This window comes from Gymnoscopelus braueri, assembly GCF_963280865.1.
Source record: "Gymnoscopelus braueri genome assembly, chromosome: 12".
Classification (NCBI taxonomy): Eukaryota; Metazoa; Chordata; class Actinopteri; order Myctophiformes; family Myctophidae; genus Gymnoscopelus; species Gymnoscopelus braueri.
Window position 1 is genome coordinate 25,949,448 of NC_137614.1, and position 20,385 is coordinate 25,969,832.

Consider the following 20,385-nt stretch of genomic DNA (forward strand, 5'->3'; position numbering starts at 1 on the left):
AGTAAAAGGCAAAACTGTAAGGATGGAAGGTAATATTTTCTGGCTTATACTCCCCACGACTTATTTCTTCAGAACTCTGCAGAAGGACAAATTCTCCATTAAGAGGGAGTGTGATGAGCCAGATCCAGGCAGCTATGCTCTCTTTTGTCTCACCGGATTAAAAAGTTGAAAGACGCCCTCTTAAATCTTCTCGAGAAAGAGCCAAACCTGAGATTGAATACCTTGGGCTCTTATTTTTATTCCTACCATACTTTCCCCCCTGCCATGCTGTGCCATAACGGATATTAATGCCTGGGTTACAAAAGGGCGATAGCTGAAGGGGGATCAGCCAAGATTCAAGGATTATGTGGCGCCTTGGTCCTCTGCTGCGGTCCTCCACTCCTGTCATCTCTTGGAGGAGGCAAGAGTGACATACTGTATATTTACGCCCCACCCCACCCCCTACTGTATGTGTTGTGGACGACAGGAATTGGCATTCCTTTCTATTTCCCTTTGAGATTGCTTTCAAGCATAAAAAGCCTTGGCTGCATGCTGCATTCAGGCCCCTCCAGAGAGTTCATCGAGGCTCAGTATGTGCAGTGAAGAACCTGTTGGCATGGACTTGTGAGAGTCCAGTGGACACGAGGAAGATTCTGACCTACTGGTGCCAGACTGCAATTTTTTAGGAGATATACATGGTACACGTTTATTTAAAATTTTTCTACTGCTGTTTTAGTTTGCAGCAGCACTCTACAGGGTAAAAGCAGTCCTTGACATTATAATTGCACTGATGTTTCCGACAATCTGGAGATGCTTGAGATGCATCTTGTTTTACCACAACCCCAGTTGCAAAGCCACTGTTTTGAGCTCTCAAATGACTCAGGAGGACTTTGGCTAATTTGTCCTCAGATACTTTTTTTATGACTAAAGCATAAATATGTGCAGCAAAGCCTATGATATGCCTTCATGACCACAATGATTTATACGCAGAAAATATTTATAATGCAGTTCCCCATAAAATGGATGACAAGCAGATGCATTTCATCTATCATAACTATCATGGCGGGTTATGATAATTCATAACATTATGCATGGCTTCCTCCCAAGGTAACAAAATGTCAGAGATTGGGAACTTGTTAAATTAAAGTCACACAGACTCCAAATGAGTGCAGCATGGATAAAAAAAGTGAAATGGTATTTCCTTTGACCATGAAGCACACTCTTTCATTTCCCCCTGTTGTCCATGTCATCCATTTTTAAAACCACTGGGGCGTAAGACCAGCATTTTGCCACCTTTGTTATTTATCATTCTTTAAAGGATCAGTAGAGTAGTCTTGGAGGGAGAGAGAGAGAGCGCGAGAGAGAGGGAGGGAGGGAGAGAGAGAGAGAGGGAGAAAGAGAAAGAACAAAATAAATATTGTAGGAGATGTACATGTATCTGCACTCCTACGCTATAAGTCAAAATGTCTGTCAATGAAGTCTCTGTGTGAATCACACAATCACATCATATAAACATTACCTTGAGTGCACTGCACATCAATTTGTTTGGAGAACACTTTAATTGAAGCTTGGTGGGAAGTGGGGACGTGGATAATTGCTAGGTAAAGCACAGAATCAATTAAGGAATACACAATGGTAAGACATGGATCCCATCTGGTAGGGTCAGAGGGCGCAGCGCAGAGCACAGAGAGACAGAAGGGATTTGCAAGCCGACGGCAGGGACAGCAGCATGGGAGAACACTCACAGGGTATGGTGCGTAGGTACAGGTTGTCCCTGATCACCTGCTGGAGCTTGTGGTCCAGGGAGCCCTTCTGGAACTGGAGACTGAGGTAGTGACGCAGATCTGCATTCAACACTTTCCCTGGAGGAGAGAGGACAGGAAAGAAATTCGGTAAGTCCAACATTAACAATTACCTACGGGGTGCCTACATAACATTCACTTTCAGTACACCTCTGCCAGAACACTTTAGTGATGGGATTTAGAGAAAATTATGATGTGTGAATTTGCACACGTTCCTACGTAATCCTCTGGTGATGGGTACTATTTGAAAGCTCAACCTTAAACACCCTGTCAGGATTGCAGAGTGTAGTGCAGTGGTTCACAAACTTTTTTGGTTTAATTCTCAAAAAATAAATCCGACTATACATTTCTATAAATCCGACTATAAATGCGCAAAATCTCTGTCCGTCTGTGAGTGCGTGCATCTGTAGTTCATATATCCCGAGAACTGCCCGACCGGCGGACTTCAAACTCGGCACGAGCGTGTCACCGATGACCCGAGGGAGTGCTGTGCCCGGCGTCGAGACGGTCGGATTGGCGGTTGTCCAGAACTGCCGATCTGACCGATACCTGGCCTATAATTTGTACTAGCGGTTTTAATATAGGATTAGCATGTTGTATATGGCGATCCGACCCCAATGCCCATATGTAACGCCCGGGATTTGACCACGGGTCTCCCGCGTGGAAAGCCAACATCTTAACTACTAGCCTAAAGGGAAATTCCGCCTTGGCCGGGGGAGATATTAGGCTTTTGGTCATCAGGCAGAGGCTCTGAGCCACTACACATATATGGGACCTACCGACTTCAAACTTGGCATGTGTATCGGCGAGGACCCAAGGGCATGATGTGCCAAATATCGATAGAACCGCAAATCCCCATATGTAGTACCTTGATGTCATCAATATGACGTCATAGACTGGCCTAGATTCCATTATTTGGGCATGCCTGACACGGAACTCCATGTATGGGCATAAAAGGGACAGACAGATACAGAAAAAATGGGTCTCAACCCTATGTTTGGGACACACTGGTGTAGAGAGTAGGAGGCCCAAACAGAACCACGTCTCACATGGCAGATTGGAGCCGCCATGTGTGATCAAACTTTAAACGGACTCCTTCGCTATGCAGATGTACACATGAAAGAGGAGAACTACACACACACACACACAGAAACTCCAGAGCGACAGCAGTTCCGTTCAGAAGGAGCTTGGGAAGAAGCACACACGTCGCACTGAGGAGGAGGGAGATTTAGCGTTCTCCTCAGAGCGATGGAATGTCAGAAAGAGAAGAGGGGGGGGGGTTGCAGAGAGAGAGAAAGATTTCCCTTGGGTCTGCTACAGTTCTCTTCCTGGGAGAGCCGTAAAGACTCCAGCTGTTCATGTTTTGAAGCTGTTGCCGGGGGGTGGTGGGGTGGGGGTTCTTTGGGTGGGGCCCAGAGGATGTGCTTTGAAAAAGGCTTCAGTTGTTGAGTATGGTTATATGTCTGTCTGACCGATAGATAGGCCATTACTTGACTTTTTTTGTAGACATCGGTATCGCAATGATGTAGCCGATGTGTCCGGATTTTTAACCACTATCAAAGCGGTGTCCCTATCTTAGGCATTTTGTTATAGGAGAATGTTTTCAAAAGTGTGCAAAATGTAAAAAGAAAAAAAACTGTTCTACAAGCAATCGGCAATTTGACCAGCATCAGACCCCCAAAATCAGGTATGGGTTTGGCTTTATTCAGTTACACTCCACGTATCAACAGACTCTCTCTCCTCAAAGATGTGTAACGGGGAGTGTAGGTGGTGTCTCAGCTTAAGTTGTACAAAATAGTAAAATCATCATATAGCAGTCTCTTTGTCATACAGTGTAATACATACTGTATGTCAGTCTAGATTAAAGTCTACCCTGCCCCAAGTCATAGAATGCAGGAATATCTACTATTGTGATTTCTCTTGAATAATAATGCTATTATTGTGCACACATGCACACACGTACACACAAACACACACCGTGAATTAATTGGTTTAGCTGCAGTAATTAGCTGAAAGCAAATGAACATGGGACACCGTTATAGCTACAGTAGTGTCCTTCATCCAAGATGAACAACTTTGAATACTAATCACAAGTAAGACGCGCGAACGCGGGAAGCGAACGCCAAAAAATTAAATAATAATGAAAGGAAATCTAAAAAAAAGTAACCAATAAAAAAATATAGAAAAAATTGAAAAAAAATCTGCGTTAAAAGGAGCATCTTAGAAAAATACAAATTCACAAAGAAAAAACTTTGAATCTTTTTGAACAATTCAACAAAGTGTTTGAAGTGCCTGTTTCACCCACTTCCGGGGGGCGGAGCCAAAATCCGAGGCCGAAGTATTTGTTCGTAGACCCCCACTTAGGTGGGGTAGAAAAAGTTTCGGAGCGATTCGGGCACTTTTCATTTAACATGGGGTTTCAATGGGGAGTTTTTAGGAGCCTTCTCCGGGGCGTGACTTCCGGGGGAAGGGGCGGGCTTAAACGCAACCTTGACAGGTGTGTTCAGTTTTCAAAGACCTTTCATTTGATGTATGGTACGTCTATATTGGACATTTACTTGGCTGCACACAGGGCTGAGGCAGTGCACGCACACAGACGGACAGACACACACACACACACACACAACCCGAGCAAGGTTACATAGTAAGCTCCACTTGGTCGGAGGCGCGGCTTCCGCATTCTCAATAAAACCTTTTTCATCCTTTTCCAGCAATGAGTCACAATGGACAAGTGGCTATTGAAAGTACAATGGTAAGCGATGGGATTGTTGTCCACCTGATTCAAACAGTTAAATATTCAATAAATTAAATACTTGATTTATTTTATTTTCAAATTGAAATAAATGTAGATTCTCAAATTAAATCAAGCACTCGCATTTGTCCCAGAAGCTGTTACAAAAAGGACCACCAGAGTTGAGATTAGCCGCAGTCATGCATAATATGGCTGTGCCAGTTACAATGATGACATGCACTGTACAGTATGTATGCATGTTAATCCACTAGACTGTTCGCTACTGCCAAGTTACAACACATTTAGTGGAACAAGCGAAGCATGTGATAAGAGCGTTGCAGGGTTGTGTTCAATAGGCAAGGTGGGGAGGAGGTGTACGTTGTCTGCAGGCACACAAAACGAGCCGAGGAATGGGAGTCAATTTCTTTTTATGGTTGTAGCGAGGTTTGAGTGTGCCTGGCGTGTGTTTTTATCCATCTGTAAGTCTGAGCGTGTGCACATGTAACAGGTTCATTTGGTTACATTTGTACACGCTCAGAGATAAACAAACATTATGGATGTTTATCGCTGCTGTTGGATGAAAACCTTGCACGTCCAAAACCGTTCCTTTTTATTTAAAATAGTGAAAATAGCTGATCTACAAGCTAACAATGCGTACAAGCTGTGAGCTCACAGCACCTACAAGCTTGTAGATCTGCTATTTTCACAACTTTTGTGCAACACTCTTGTATGATTAAGTGGGGCAGAAATTAATAACAAAAGTAAATAACAAAAAAAGTTTAAATATGGAGATACAAGGTTTCTGCCTGACAGCAACAATATTTGACTTCAGTTCAAGCACGCCAGCAGTGACTGCAGTATGGCAGAGATACCAACAGAAACATGCCTCTACGTTATGTAACTCTATGGAGTTTTCTTTTTTTTTTGTTGTTGTTGAGGAATTTAGGTCAAGGAAACAAAAGCTGTGTCTCTCTCACCATGCATCAGAACTCACAAACCCACAAGCCTGTGGTCCCACGTTCCCAGAAGCTATGAGACACGAAAAAACCCCAAACTCTAAAACACGCACGCACACACACATGAGCGCACTCACACATACACACTTGAAACACAGTTTCGCACCCTCTTCCAGTTCCCAGAGGGGGTGCGGGCGGGGTGGGGTGGGGGGGCTGGCTGGCGGGTGGGGGTGCTCATCCTGCATGGGAATTCTGTTCTACAGTATATGGGAATCCCGCCCTGGATCCATTTCCACACACACACATCAGCCTCGCTGGGACGTTTAGCGGGGCTCAGCTGTGGACAATGGACAGTGCTAATTGTTATCACAGGATTCCTGGAACACAGGCCAGATACCCCACTGGGTCAATAAAGCCTCTCTCTCCCTCTGTGTGTCACGCACGCACGCACACACACACACATACGTACACACACGCACACACACACACACACAATATCATCACTTCTCATGATAAACTGGCGCTCAGTGTTTAAAAGCCGAGGGGTTGGAGGGTGTCTTAATGTTAGTCCACTGTGTCATACAGTATTTGGGAGGTTGCCTGTGTGTGTGTGTGTGTTGGGGGGGCTTGTAAAGCATGCAGGACACAATGGAAGGCTTTGTGCCTTGTCATCTAGCCATCTCTCCCCCTCTCTCTCGCTCTCTCTCTCTTTCGCTCTCGTACAGGCCAGGGTGGTGGGTGGGTGGTGGAGTGCTGTTAACCCAAGGACAGAGAATAACTAATGCTGAGGAATGGAATGGAACGGATAGAGGTGGTGGGTTGTGGGGTTTTGCAGGAGCCTAATGATGCATGGGAATCACCCCCCTCCCCCCGTTCTCATTCCTCCCCTCCCAACCGCCAGCAATATGTCTGCCTACCTGTCGCCCCCCCTCTCTCTCTTTCATCCTGCATCATCAGGTGGCTCAATCTGTCAGGATACAAGTTGGAGATCAAGCCTTCCGCCTGCCTCCCTTTAATTCTACTATTAGCAGAGAGCCTCGACTGTGGCGTCTAAACTGAAGAGGAAGGAGGGGGCAAGACTGGAGAGAAAGGGTGAGGAGAGAACAGGAGAAGAAGAGTGGATCGGAAAAAGCCTTCCTAGGCAACTGAATACGGGCTTAAATCAATAATGAAAAGGAGCCAGAGTGAAAACACATGGACACACTCTCTCACTTCGTCACACGCGCGTGCACGCACGCACACACACACACACACACACACACACCTCCTCGGTCACAACATGCAATAAAACTGTAACAGAGACAGGTGTTGCGGCCCATCAATCTGTCCTGGTCCCATAGGGTACGTACATGTCGGTATCTCTGCCAAGTGAGCATGAGAAACGGCACGGACCATGAGCTCTTTCCCTGCACTCACTTCCCCATCTGTCACTCCCTGTATCTGATGTCAAAACTATTAGAGCTCTTTGCAAATGTCTTTCGTGTGAAGGCGGGTCGTTTCTCGGTCCACGCCACGGGCTGGATGAATTTTCCCACCCCGCAACACAAGGTATTGGCAACTGTATGGTTTTGGTGTGCAGAAATAGGGACATTCCAACGCATCCCCAAATTACTGATTGCTTGGAAAACAAACATGAAGCATTTTAATATAATTCAACAACAGTGAACACAATGACCAGCTGGATTTAGTCCAGATCGCAAGAACTTTCGATGAATCGGTCAATGGAGATGTGAAATGTCTGACATTGACAGAGCTATGCAGCCTGTTTTTCTATTTTTTGGGAAACAAGCTTTTGGATCAACTTGCAGCAATAGCTGAAAGATTGCAGCAGCATTTACTCTGGATTTACAGCATTTACAGAATTGGCTGGTGTTCAATGCAAACAAACTTCTTATAAAGGAATGTAGCATGTTAAATATTGAGTGCACAGATGGCACTACAACCTATCTTCATTCTGCACAATAATTAACAGGATGCACAAATAAACGTCAACGTCATTCTTCTACACAGCACTGTAAACTCTTTGGCCAAACAAACCTGAAGACACAGCTAAGCCCACTCATTGTCAGTCTAGTTGTTGATAAAACACTAGACTATATTCGTCGGCGTCCAGGTAAAGATATTCTCAGACAGACAGTAAACACCCATTTAAAAATACTGAGCGTTGCCTCGGCAAAGAAATCCTCTCCTAAAAGTGCAGGCAAGGGGAGATGCCAAAGACATGTATGAGGTATCTGCGTCTGTGGGTGTCTAATGAGTCCATTCTATGACAGTGGCACAGCACTGGCGATGGCAAAAAAAACAACCCAAAAAACACTGCCACGTAATTACTACCTCGTTAGGTTCATTTGGCAATTCAGGGCCGCAGAATGTCCTGCCCCTGTGCCCTGCCTTTCGCTGACAGACAGGTGGAATCAGTCAGAACAGTTTGTTAAGTATTACTCAATGTACTCAAAACTATTTTTTTCTTTCTTTTTTTGCCTTGCAATGGCAGGAAAACAATCAGTATCAGCAATTCTGGCATCAGTGTTGTACAAATAGTTCTCTCTCTAGAGCAGGGGTCTTCAACGTTTTTCAGGCCAAGGACCCCCTAGCGGAGAGAGAGAGAGAGATGAAGCAGGGACCTTCACTACATATTGTATAAAATGTTGTTGCAGATTAAACTTTTCAATAGATTTCATAGATAGCTAGATTCTAGATTCATGTTAATGTGTACTTTCAAATAGTTAACCTTTTAAACCCTCATTATTTAGTCAACTTGACCGTTGGCTCTGTACTTGTTCTGCTCTTTTTCACTCTACCAAAGAACATTGCTGATCTACAAGCCACATCTACAACGCCTTGCAGCGCAGAGGCGTTGTGAGCTTGTAGATCTGCTATTTTCGGCTAATGTTCCCCATCCCCACCACACAAAGATTTGGCAGACCCCCTGTAGTAACTCTGAGGACCCCCTAGGGGTCCCGAACCCCCTGTTGAAGACCCCTGCTCTAGAGCAGTGGTGGAACACCCAGTGTGCCTATAGGTCACAATGGGTGTGATGTGAGATAAGTCCAGGTGTGCCTTTAGATTTTGACAACCACACATTATTATTGCAATATACAGTACAACTGCATACAAAGTTATGAATCATTTTTTGATTCACTAATACCATCAGTTCCTTGCTTGCTTGAGATTTGGACTTGTCCATTGGTGTACCATGGGCACAAAACAACATTTTTCAAACTACTGCTCTAGAGTGTGTCATTTGAGGTGTGAATCAGCCGTCTCATTTCTCAATTTTGCACACGCTACCAAACAGTGATGTCAGAAGACAGGGAACACTCGCTGCTCGAAGACTTCAATGTCCATGAATTGACTACACAGAACCACAATGGAAACAAGCCCTTAGGGCTTTTGGTGTTATCCTTTTAGCATCCTTGTATAATCGTACCACTGCACTTGCAAACTATTCATAAAGTATTCAATCAATAAAAAAAAAACACTGGGAAATGACCACCTGTAGGGCCATGGAGGATCTAATATCAGCAGAGGTGATCGCTGTCTCTAGCACCACCAGTAAGCATTGAGGGATTTAAGTGGGAATCCAAGGTAATGCAAAGATATGAATGTGTCCAGTGTATATAAACCATGCAAGCTTCGTATCTATACAAACGGCTTATTTGTTCAATTTAACATCATCTCACATGAAACAAAACCATGGCCATTCCTGTCATTGGGACGTAGGGGTGTTGCAATAGTGTTGTTTTGAAATGATGGATTAACAGGTAAAATATACACGGTTGTAATTTAACAAAATATGGAAACCTATCCACTGTACCTTAAATGACGAAGAATATGGATACTTGGATTGTATGGAAATGTAAATCATCCAAGTTGAATCCATGGTACCGTTATACTGCATGGAGGTAACATTACAAAAGACAGTACTGAAAAAGGATTAAGACCTTTTCGATCCAATAAACCATATTCCGTCTGCTTCCTAGACTACAGATGGAGCAGCTCCCGTGCCAGCTGATCTCTCCTCACCCGTGCTACTGCTGGTGCATCTGTGTTCATTGCCACCGGCATGCACACGCATCACGCCCTCAGATGTCCTCTAATGCAGTGGTTCTCAAACTTTTTCATGTCAAGGACCCCCAAAATTATATGAATTTGGCCACGGACCCCCACCTGAAAATATGTTGTGCCAGGGACCCCCAGAAGCAAAGATTTGAGTTAAAAATGTTCGCCTTAACCCATTAAGGCATGAGGTTCAGATTCTACAAAATGTCTTCTAAATCCTAACAGTTTTTTGAAAAAACGTATGTTGCTATGTCAGTGGTGCTCAAACTTTTTCAGGTCAAGGACCCCCAAAATCATATGTATTTGGCCGAGGACCCCCATCTCAAAATATGTTGTTCCAGGGACCCCCAGAAGCAAAGGTTTGAGTTAAAAATGTTCGCTTTAAAAATATACATATTCAAAGATTTGCACAAGCTCATAGCGCGGCACTCACTGTGTCCATTCAAAATACCATTGTACAAATTGCTACCTAATTGCACCTTTTAGAGTTGATCCAGGGCAGGTAGTATAGTAAGTATTTAATTACATTATTCCCACTGTTAGCACCAGGTAGAGGGCAGGTCCCATTGTATTTATGTTTGATTAGGTAAGCGTAGGGTAGTCAGGTAGTTAGGTTTCCTTTTATTGCTGTTTATTACTAGTTAGGAAGTCAGAGTTGGTTATACAAGTGGTTAGGAAAGTGACCTTTTGATTCATATTTGGTTTCTTTGATTTGGTTCCTGTCCGCGCCCTGATCACTTATTCTGCACTGGTAGCACTGTTATATTACTTATTTGCACTGATTGTATGCCACAACTTAATTTTTCTTTAATAAAAACCTAAGTTTGGCTTGAACCATCTTGCCTTTGTTGCGTTCCTACTCCCCTAGACCCGGTGGGTCGTAACACAAGTGAAAGACCAGTCATACAATGTAGGCGTTATTTAGTATTCAGTGTCATCGGGAGACAAGAAGAAGAATGACAGAGTTGGCCTGTATAAAAGGAGTCGTGGTTGATCCAGGGTAATTTGTCAATATCTGTATAATCTTTCACTGGACGTTGATAGAGTGGGTCCCCTTACGGTTAACATACACATAATCCCGGAAACATTTTGCTATGACCTTCTGTTTTAACTCGCTCTTGAATGGCAGGTGTTCTAGGGATGTCAGACCAGGCTCGCCGAACTGCCAAAAATAGTGGCAGATTGCGACGATGCCTCTGATTGAACATGGGAAGTTGGAAACACCCACTGGAACAGCAGGCAGTCATCTTCCAGGTCATCTGCTGGTAGGTGACAGATGTCCATCACAGCCTGACGGGATAACCTCAATCTCCTCTCCACTTGATATATATACACATTCTCTTTTCGCCATTGCTCAATTCTTTGGCCAAGCAAATCTTCCATTTGGCTATGGGAATCAAGAATATAAGAGCTAATGCCCTGGATTCAAACCCATGGTCTCCCGCATTGGAAACCAAACATCTACCGCTCATTCAAGGGGGAATCACTACATGGCCAGGGGAGATATTGGCCTCAGGCACCACCCCTTGTCAACCAGTAGGTGTCCTACCTGACACCAGGGTTGACATTTCTCACTTGATTATTGTCTGTGTATGTCTTTGAAAACGAAAAGGAAGCACTTCTAATGTGATTTGTGATATATTCTAAGTTTTATATACAGTGCTTCACTTTTTTTTTTTTTTTGACATTTCTCAATTGAATTGTAGTGAGACGACCTCCAACCACTGCAGATGTTATATTGTATCATTCTCTACCATACCTTGGTCAAAATAAACTTTTGATTTAAAACAGATACATATTTACATACACATTTAATGGACAATCATTTAATGGCGATTATTGTGATAATATTGAGCCCATCATCTTCGTATGCGCTAGTGTACTTGAATTGTGGGACCACCCATGTAGGCACACATCCTTTTCTATAAGACTTTGCGCCCTTAAAATAGCAACAGGACATCTTACGGTATATAAGGCATAAGAGTTGATTTTCATTTGTCTTACGTGAAGTGGCTATGTTCATACAGAACATACTATCGTGCCTTGATTGCGCCTTACCAGATATCCCACCTTCAGACCTACACAGCCAGGTGGGCACGACGTGTTACTGTATGCCATTTAGAGGGCGCAGTTGCATCATGCTAAAATGAGCATAGCGCAGGGTGGATTTGTGACGAGGGATTGCCCGCGTTGCGCCGACTGCAAGATGGGGCCCTGATACCCCAAAGCCTACCTCTAAAAATGTCTGCTGTGTGAGGACTTTTCATATACGGGAGACAAACTTTATTGCTGTTGTCACTGCTACTGCTGTGGCTTTGGCTGAGATCTGTAATTGGCCAGCAGGCCAGTCTGGCCAGTCTGTGTGAAGTCAATTAGTCACCGTGGAGAAGCAAATGGGCAAATGGCCCCCAGAAGTGAATGGAGGTGGTCTTTGGGATGAAAAATGATACATGAAGGAAATCAATGATCTCGATCACACTTTTCTCTCTCCAAATCCAATTAGTGGGCCGGTTACTGAAGATGGGTCAGTCATGGTCAATGAAGGGGACAGTAGCCAGGGTGGGGCCCTCATTTCAATTACATTCATTTCATCAATTAATTCCTTCTCTATTTATCAACAGCGAATGTTATAATTTTATTAAATACATAACTTCTTCTTTTTTACCTCTAAAGGTAAGATAGTTGCCTAGGTGAAATTCTATTTACTGTTTGCAGCACAGATTTAAGAGGGGATGAGGTGATGTCACAAAGAACTACAAGTTCAGAGATTGTCAACTCCATTCTTTCTAGCTGCATACTCCAACCAAAACTGTTCAGGAGGGAGGGTTCCCCAAACCGAACTGAAGTCTGACAGGCAAATGGCAAGTCATACTGCCACTGAACATTTCTGTGCTCTAGATAGAGACTCCATGCTGTTGGTGTTGACTCGCTCAAGCCAAGCAGTGTACACCACCCGACATCGCAACACGCTGTGGGGAATTTATGACGGAGGTAAGGAGGCTTTGCCCTTTCCAACGATAGGTTGTGTTTATGAATGGTCACTAGAGAGAGATTACAGAGGAATTTGTAACTCCTGGAAGTTGGCCGAATACCAAAATCAGTTCTGAGACCGCCAACCTGCACCTCTGGATGTCGTCATATCGTAGTCTGTAGCCAGCCGAACCGAAAACACCACAATCCCAGTAAAGCTTTTACTTAGCAGAACAGCCCAGAGCGACTCATTACCAGCAGATAACCGAACACAGTGGTTTTGGTTTGATGGCGAGTGGGCTTAATGTTGCAGGCATATAATAGCCAGTATGATAATCATCATTACCCTGGGCAACAGACACAGATGGTGTCCCAAAGTACACGGCATCCAGAAATATATTCCTGGCCCCGCATGGCTTGCCAGCTATTGTTGGCTGGCTCTACTAAATAGCCATTAGATACGTGTTTCCGATAGCTGCTGCTATCTGCGCTCCACTGAAGGAGACAGTAGTGTTAAGCTGTTGCCTGGTGTAGGTGTAGAGGCAATCACCCTTTGAGGACCCAGGCCTGTGTGTGTATAGGCGTATAGGATGGAATAATGATCAACAGAGCCAGTTTTAGGAGTCCCTCTCCCACATTAACTCCAGGTACCCCCCCCCTCCTCACTTCACTGCTTAATTGCATGGAACTAAAGTAACAAGCAGACAGCGAGAAGGAGTGACCTCCAAATCGTCCTTTGTAATCCTATTGTGCCTCTGAGGAAGATCTAGTCTCTACGGATCTGCGTCTGGGGGAGTGTCGGGTTGAAGGCGACCTCTGGTCGACCTGTGCTGGGAGGCCCTTCTCCAACTCTCTTCTTGTCACCGTCACCTTGTCACCGTCGCAGAGCAGTGTGGCAGACTGTGACGTGTGCCTCTCTGTCACCCAGCGCCTGAGCGTCGCACTTCCCGGGCAATTGCAGTGATGGGTACATCACCAGTCACCACGCCAACGTATAAGGTGGGAGAAAACTAACAAACAGAGATCGACGAGGTCAATGCAACAAGGCTGACGTTAACAAGCCGTGGAGAATTCTATTGTCCATTAAATGTCCAATACTGTGGCGGTCACTCATCAATCAAATCTTTCCGAGATTTTCAACAGGGCCCAGGACCAGAGTAATAGGACTTGATACTGACATGGCAGCAACTTAGGCAGATGGAGGGAGAGCGAGAGGATGCAGCTATAAGATGGGCTCAAAATGGATAGCCAGCTCTATTTGAAAGGATCATTACTCACGTTTATTCTAGCCTGTTAACCAGTGTAGTAGTGCACCAATCTCTCCTTCACTTCCAGGCTCCAGTCCTCTGCAAAAGACAGCTACCTGGATAGAGCTCCAGTCCACGACTACATGCACGGCTCTCACAGCCAGGTTGTGTTAACCCTCAAATCCTGTCCAAAAGGGCTGCATAAAAAATGCAAAGAATATGGACGAACGTAGGATGGAGAAAATGACTTGTATGTGCGTTTTATTTAGTTTCTCAACATGTTTCATTCTCACTCCACGGCGCTTCACGGCTGTTCGTTTGTACAGGTGGAAGCCGTGTGGGTGTGAATTGAAGACAAGAGGCCCCCTGCTGCGCCCGGGCCTCATCAAAAGCAGGCCGCTGCCGTATGCTGCCTGCGAGTAGGGTTTGAAGCCTTTCTTCTGTATCTCTCTCATTGATCCACACAGACATGTGCACACACAAACCCACACTCATACTGTAGAAGCCCAGAGCTCAGGCAAAAAGTGCACAATAGCATCCAACATGGCTTGGCTACCCTTGGCGGAGAACGATAGAATGCATGTGAAGGAAAGAGAGAGATCAAAGAACAGGCACAATCTTATTTCCCCATCTCCATTTTCTAGTGTCTGAGTGATCTTCACTTCCTGTCCCCTATGGAGAGGGGAGACAGACAAAGAGCTGCCACAAAGAGCATAATTGACGGAGCAGAGCAACACAACACGAGATACAGAAATGGGAGAATTCTATCAGGAAGGAAATTGGTGAAAGACGGACGTGAAGAAGGTTTCATGCAGGTATGTTCCATTATACTGTGGGTACACACAGCGAGTACTCTACACCAGACTATTTCAATTCAATTCAATCTTTATTTCAGACCCAAGGGGGATCCATATCACAATATAAACACCATACAAAACATAACAATAACAGAAAAAGAAATACAATAAAAAGACTTCCACCACGTTCAGTTTCGAACATACAGACAAGTGCGCCAATGGTTCCACATCCACAGTCTAGAGGAGAACCTGACAGAACTACGTAAGGGGTTAATTATGACAGCAATGATGTCATTTACTGACTCAGATGCCCTACACATAAATCTATACATAAGATTGCGTAGCACAGCAGAGCAGGTGGGTACCCCAACACTAACAAACATCTGGCTTGCACTGGAGCTTCTTGGAGCTCTCAGCAGCAGCCTCATGCAGTCATTATAAGCCACTGTGAGTCGGCTGATGCTGCCTTGCTTGTAGCGACACCACAGGTGGGCAGTATACAGAGGTGTACAAAAAGATTGAAGAGTGAAATCTTCACCGGTACTGAGCACATGCTAAATCTGCCACACAGCATGTTTCCCTGAGCATACAGCTTCCGACGCCGTCTATATATGTCCTTGTCATCAGAGAGGTCATTTGATATTATATGGCCCAAATATTTAATCTCACAGCAGACACAAAGGGCAGTGCCGGAGAGATAGAAGTCAGGAAAGGTTGACTGTCTGTCTTCTCTGCTTCGGACAATCATCATCTTACTCTTTTTAGCATTGTACTTTATATCAAAATCAACACCATACTGTGAGCATGTACTCAGAAGCTCAGAAAACCATGATCATTTGCCAATGAGCCAAGCTTTTATCCAAAATGATGACACTGGCAATTAAATTAAAGAAAAAAGGCAGCCCGCGCAGTTCTGCCTAACATCGTGCTATCCACTGCAAAGAGCACCTTCAGTGGCAAAAGAGGGTACCAACAAAAAGACCACTATTTGATGTTGATAGAGGAACGCTTCGGATCTGTAATAGCGTCCACCCCCCTTTGCTCCGTGTATTATGGTTCTGCACAACAAGGAAAGTGCGATGTGCTCTTAGCCTCAATAACTTGGGTTGTCACTGACAATATGCCAACCGATGCATCAGGGAGAACCCTAGGGGATGACAAAGGGACTCTCTCTTTCTCTCCCTCCCTCCCTCTCTCGCCCTCTCATCCACGTACAGTCGTACACATAAGCACTGCAAAGCATTTTCACCCACAGAGGACGCTCCATGCTCTGAAAACACATCGCCAGTGACAGTGTCATATATCAGGGAGAGGCCAACAAAAAGGTGACAAAAGGGAATAACAATGACAATATTCGCTGGTGTGAAATGTCATGTGAGGGATTTTGTTACATGGATCGGGACAGACAGTGAGCGGGGCTTCCACCGACTGAAAAGGACTTTAGAATGCTTTGTTTTCAATGTTTGAAGCATTCACTCTCATCCCAGCCCTATACTGTCGGTAGTGTGTGCGTGTGTGTGTGTATGCATAGACACGCTGTATGTGCATGTGGGTTAAGCGCGCTTTCATGTGTGTTAGACCATCCTTCAACCCTGGCAGTAGAGGCGCTGCACTGTAGGCACGTGTGCCCAGAATGTGTATGAGACGAGAGCAGCTAATAATGTACAGTTATACTCCATTGCATGCCGGTGTCGGGTTGCTTCTGCGGGGGGTCCCTGGAACAACATATTTGGATGGGGATCGGTGGCCAAAAACACAATTTTGGGGGTCCTTGACAAGAAAAGGTTTGAGCACCACTGATGCAGCAACAAGACAAATTCAGAATAATTAAGACATTTGTTGAGACATTAGAAATGCACTCGGTGCCGCACTATGAGCTTGTATATATCTGCTATTTTTGAATAGCCAAAGAAACCTAAAATGACAGAGATGCCTTCCCGGATTGAATGGTTTAATACACCCAAAAGGAGCAGGCAGCTGCCTCTTACACTCCAAGAAGTGTGCATCTCTTGGTGCAGGGCTGACGGCACACTTGCCTGGGTACTGGACTCGTATGAAAAAGGTCAATCGATGCCAGAGCTGACAATGCACATCCTTCCTGTACAGTGCAAGTCCCTGAGCATCTAGACAGGCATACATACACACACAGCACATTCAGTAATAACTATGATTACACAGCCGGAATCTGGGGTGTTCATTTTAGGGCTGAAAAACGATCGATCATTTTCTCAGCTATTATTCTATTGATTTTTTGTGTAATTGAATAATTAACAAGCAGGTTTTTTTGTTAAAATCATTACATAGATATTATAATTATCAATTACTTTAACTGTTGCAGCCCAGTTCATTTAACTTTGATAGTGTCAAAGAATGCTAGTATCATCTGAACACAAATCTCACACACACACACACACACACACACACACACACACACACACACACACACACACACACACACACACACACACACACACACACACACACACACACACACACACACACACACACACACACACACACACACACACACACACACACACACACACACACACACACACACGTCCATCTCCTGGAGGTCAGGTCAGAGTGGTGAGCCGCTGTAGGGAGCGGAGGCACCACTCTCCTACATTACATCCATCCATCATGTGTCCAAACCCGGGGCCTCCAGCCTGGGGCACACTCCTGTCCTATCACTGGAATGAGTTAGCAGGCCGGGCTTCACTCGTTTCAGTCTCATGTCCACCCTACATCACTCTTACTGTGTGTGTGTGTGTGTGTGTGTGTGTGTGTGTGTGTGTGTGTGTGTGTGTGTGTGTGTGTGTGTGTGTGTGTGTGTGTGTGTGTCAAGATGACTTGCCATAAAAACTAGGCTGCACTGTTTTGCAGGTAGAGGTGTGTAGGTGTGTGTGTGTGTGTGTGTGTGTGTGTGTGTGTGTGTGTGTGTGTGTGTGTGTGTGTGTGTAGGTGTGTGTGTGTGCGTGCCCTGCAGCTAACTCCAGCCTGGGGGCATTTGCTCAGCCGCTGGACGATGACATTTAGCTGGTGATTTATTCGTTTCTCTTTGAAGGGCGCAACAGGGTTTGCCAGTAAGGCGGGAGGGAGACCAGAGAGAGGAGGCGGGCGGGCAGATCAGTGGCTCAGAGATGGTGAATACGGCTTTAAGCAGCCAAAGGCAGCTAGAAGGGCAGGAGACGAGAACAACAACTACTGAGAGTTTGTCCCCTTCTTTTTTTCTTTTAGACCAGTGATTGTGAATTAGGGCCCACTTGAAAGTGTTCGCGACCCACCCATCTGACCACAGCTGTAGAGCCTGTTTATTTTAACGATCGTATTCCCGCTTGGATCAAGGGAACTAACATGAAGTCCCTATTTACTGGTATCACAGTGAAAACTCATTTTCAAAGTTGTAAAGAAAAATACCATGGATGTTTTTTACATACTTTTTTTAAAATATTAACACATTGGGTGCCAGAGGTTTATTAAAATATTATACTTTGAGTGCCAGGATTTTTAAAAAATGTTGAACCTTTTTCAAGTAGTCACAAAATATTTTCAGTGATCACCGTCCTCACGGTGATCCCCTCATTACACACATACAGGTCTCGTACAATCGGGGGGAAAAAATTAAAAACATTCGGTAATCCGTTCCATAGTTGCAGCCAGTTGAAAATAGTTAAATTAACATTGTAAAAAAAAAAAGTACACAGGAGCCGAGATACAGGTTTTTGAAGTCATAAGTTAACCAGGAGGTGGATTGGAGTCTAAATCTTGTAGGAGTGATATTTCCTGTTGCTGTGAAGGAAAAAAAAAAATATATATATATATATATATATATATAAGTATATATACGGTTTTGGCACTCAACGTTAGTATGTTAGCACAGTTAGTGTGTTAACATGATCATTAAAATCTTAGTGTTTTGCCAATTAGTGGGGGGCCCACTTGCGATATCCTCACTGCCCAACAGTGGGCCCCGGGCCCACAGTTTGAACAACACTGTTTTAGACATTCTCAGAGGACCGGGCTCCTAATTCTCTCCCGTAGTGCACACACAACAGATGCTGGTGATGTTTAATAAATTATTCTTCCACACATGACCGGTGGAGCGACGGATGAGTCTGGGGGACTGAACTGGAGCGAATTGAAAATGAACATCTGCGTGTTTGGGTGATATTATGTGTGATGGGCTACAGATACAGCTCGCCTAAAGTCAGCCCACACCCTCTACATAAACAGTGTATGGGTGGATAGTACCCTGTGTGTGTGTGTGTGTGTGTGTGTGTGTGTGTGTGTGTGTGTGTGTGTGTGTGTGTGTGTGTGTGTGTGTGTGTGTGTGTGTGCACGCGCACGTGCCCGTGTGTGTGTCCTTGAGTAGGTGCACTGCAAAATCCTGAGTGTCAGAGTGTAAAAATGGGTATATTTTACACACCTGCAGTGTGTACGCATGAGACTCAAAGCGGGAGAACAATTGGTGTGAATTTGTGTGCACGTGTGATTGTGTGCATGTGTATTTGAACATTTATAGTCTGTGTGTAGTGTTAACAGAGAGGAGCGCTAAATCATACAGATTTGCCTGTAAAATCTGTGTGGATTTTCCATTTGCCAAACATCCCTATAAGACAACAAAATACAGCCCAAGCTCCAAGCTGCTCTATTAGCATCATGAAAATATAAGTGCGTGTAGATGGCAGCGGTAATGACACCCAGGTTGGGGGAATGAGTCACAGTGTGCGGCCAAGGGGACAGAGCGGGCCAGGGCTGATCTAATAGAGGCGAGTCGACTCCCTGTTGGTCTATGGGACTTTTGTTATTGGGATGACATCAGAGCAATGGCTTGGTGGAGGAGTCAATCTGCCGATTTGGAGGCTGATTAGCTCCATGTGTGATGGTCACGGCCCCGCAAGATGGTGACTCCCACTCCCCCATTGTGCTAACACACACACACACACACACACACACACACACACACACACACACACACACACACACACACACACACACACACACACACACACACACACACACACACACACACACACGCACACGCACACGCACACGCACACGCACACGCGCACACGTCCACCTAATGGGCTCGACCCCAAACTGCAGGGGGTAGTTTCGATCACGGACAAGGAATGTGGCACGGGCCCAAATGAGATCTCTGAGTGGGTCTAACAAAAACTGTGCCTGGGTAAGAGCACCAGTGTTGGCCAAAACATCACTACATGAACCACACATACACAGACTAGCTAGAAGAAAATAAGCCACACATCAACAATGTCTTCAAGACGTAATCAACCTTAACCGCAGACACATTGACTCACTCACTGATAAAGACAAGGGGTTATGATCATGTGGCTGGAGAGAAGTGCTGTACTTCAGGGAGAAAATGTGACGTCAATATATAGCGTACCGTACAAAACAGAACACTAATGTAGAAGGAAGAGAGAAAGGTGTGTCGGTGGGTTTAGATGCAGGCCAGTGATTCTAAACCGTTCCAATTTCAAGGACCACCAGTTTGAAATGCATTAGGCCACGGACCCCCATTTGATGCGATTTGTATCTCTGGGACCCCAATCTACACTGTAAAATCCTCAGTGTTAATTTATGTCTGGGAGAGTTCAAATGGACCCATAAAGGGTCCATTTGGTTCCGAACAATCAAATCATTTAGCTGGGTACCCCTGGGGTCTCCAGACCCCATGTTGAGAAACAGTGGTGAAGGCTATTTGTGTTCACATTTGCCTACAAGACCACTCTCTGATGTGGGGCTCCATTTAGTGTCTACAGTAGATGTGCACTTGTGTCCACCTTCACAGCCTGTGTCCCCTCAGGTATGGAA

The 20,385-nt window shown here is 44.9% G+C and overlaps 1 protein-coding gene across 1 annotated transcript in view; it reads right to left on the reverse strand.

Annotated features, from left to right (window-relative positions):
• The window catches only part of magi3a (membrane associated guanylate kinase, WW and PDZ domain containing 3a), a 147,352-nt gene that overhangs the window by 58,430 nt on the left and 68,537 nt on the right, over positions 1 to 20,385 (reverse strand). The window contains exon 2 of the mRNA XM_080445724.1: positions 1,725 to 1,841. Within this exon, the coding sequence (XP_080301850.1) occupies positions 1,725 to 1,841 (117 nt within the window). The remainder of the gene's footprint in view (positions 1 to 1,724; positions 1,842 to 20,385) is intronic.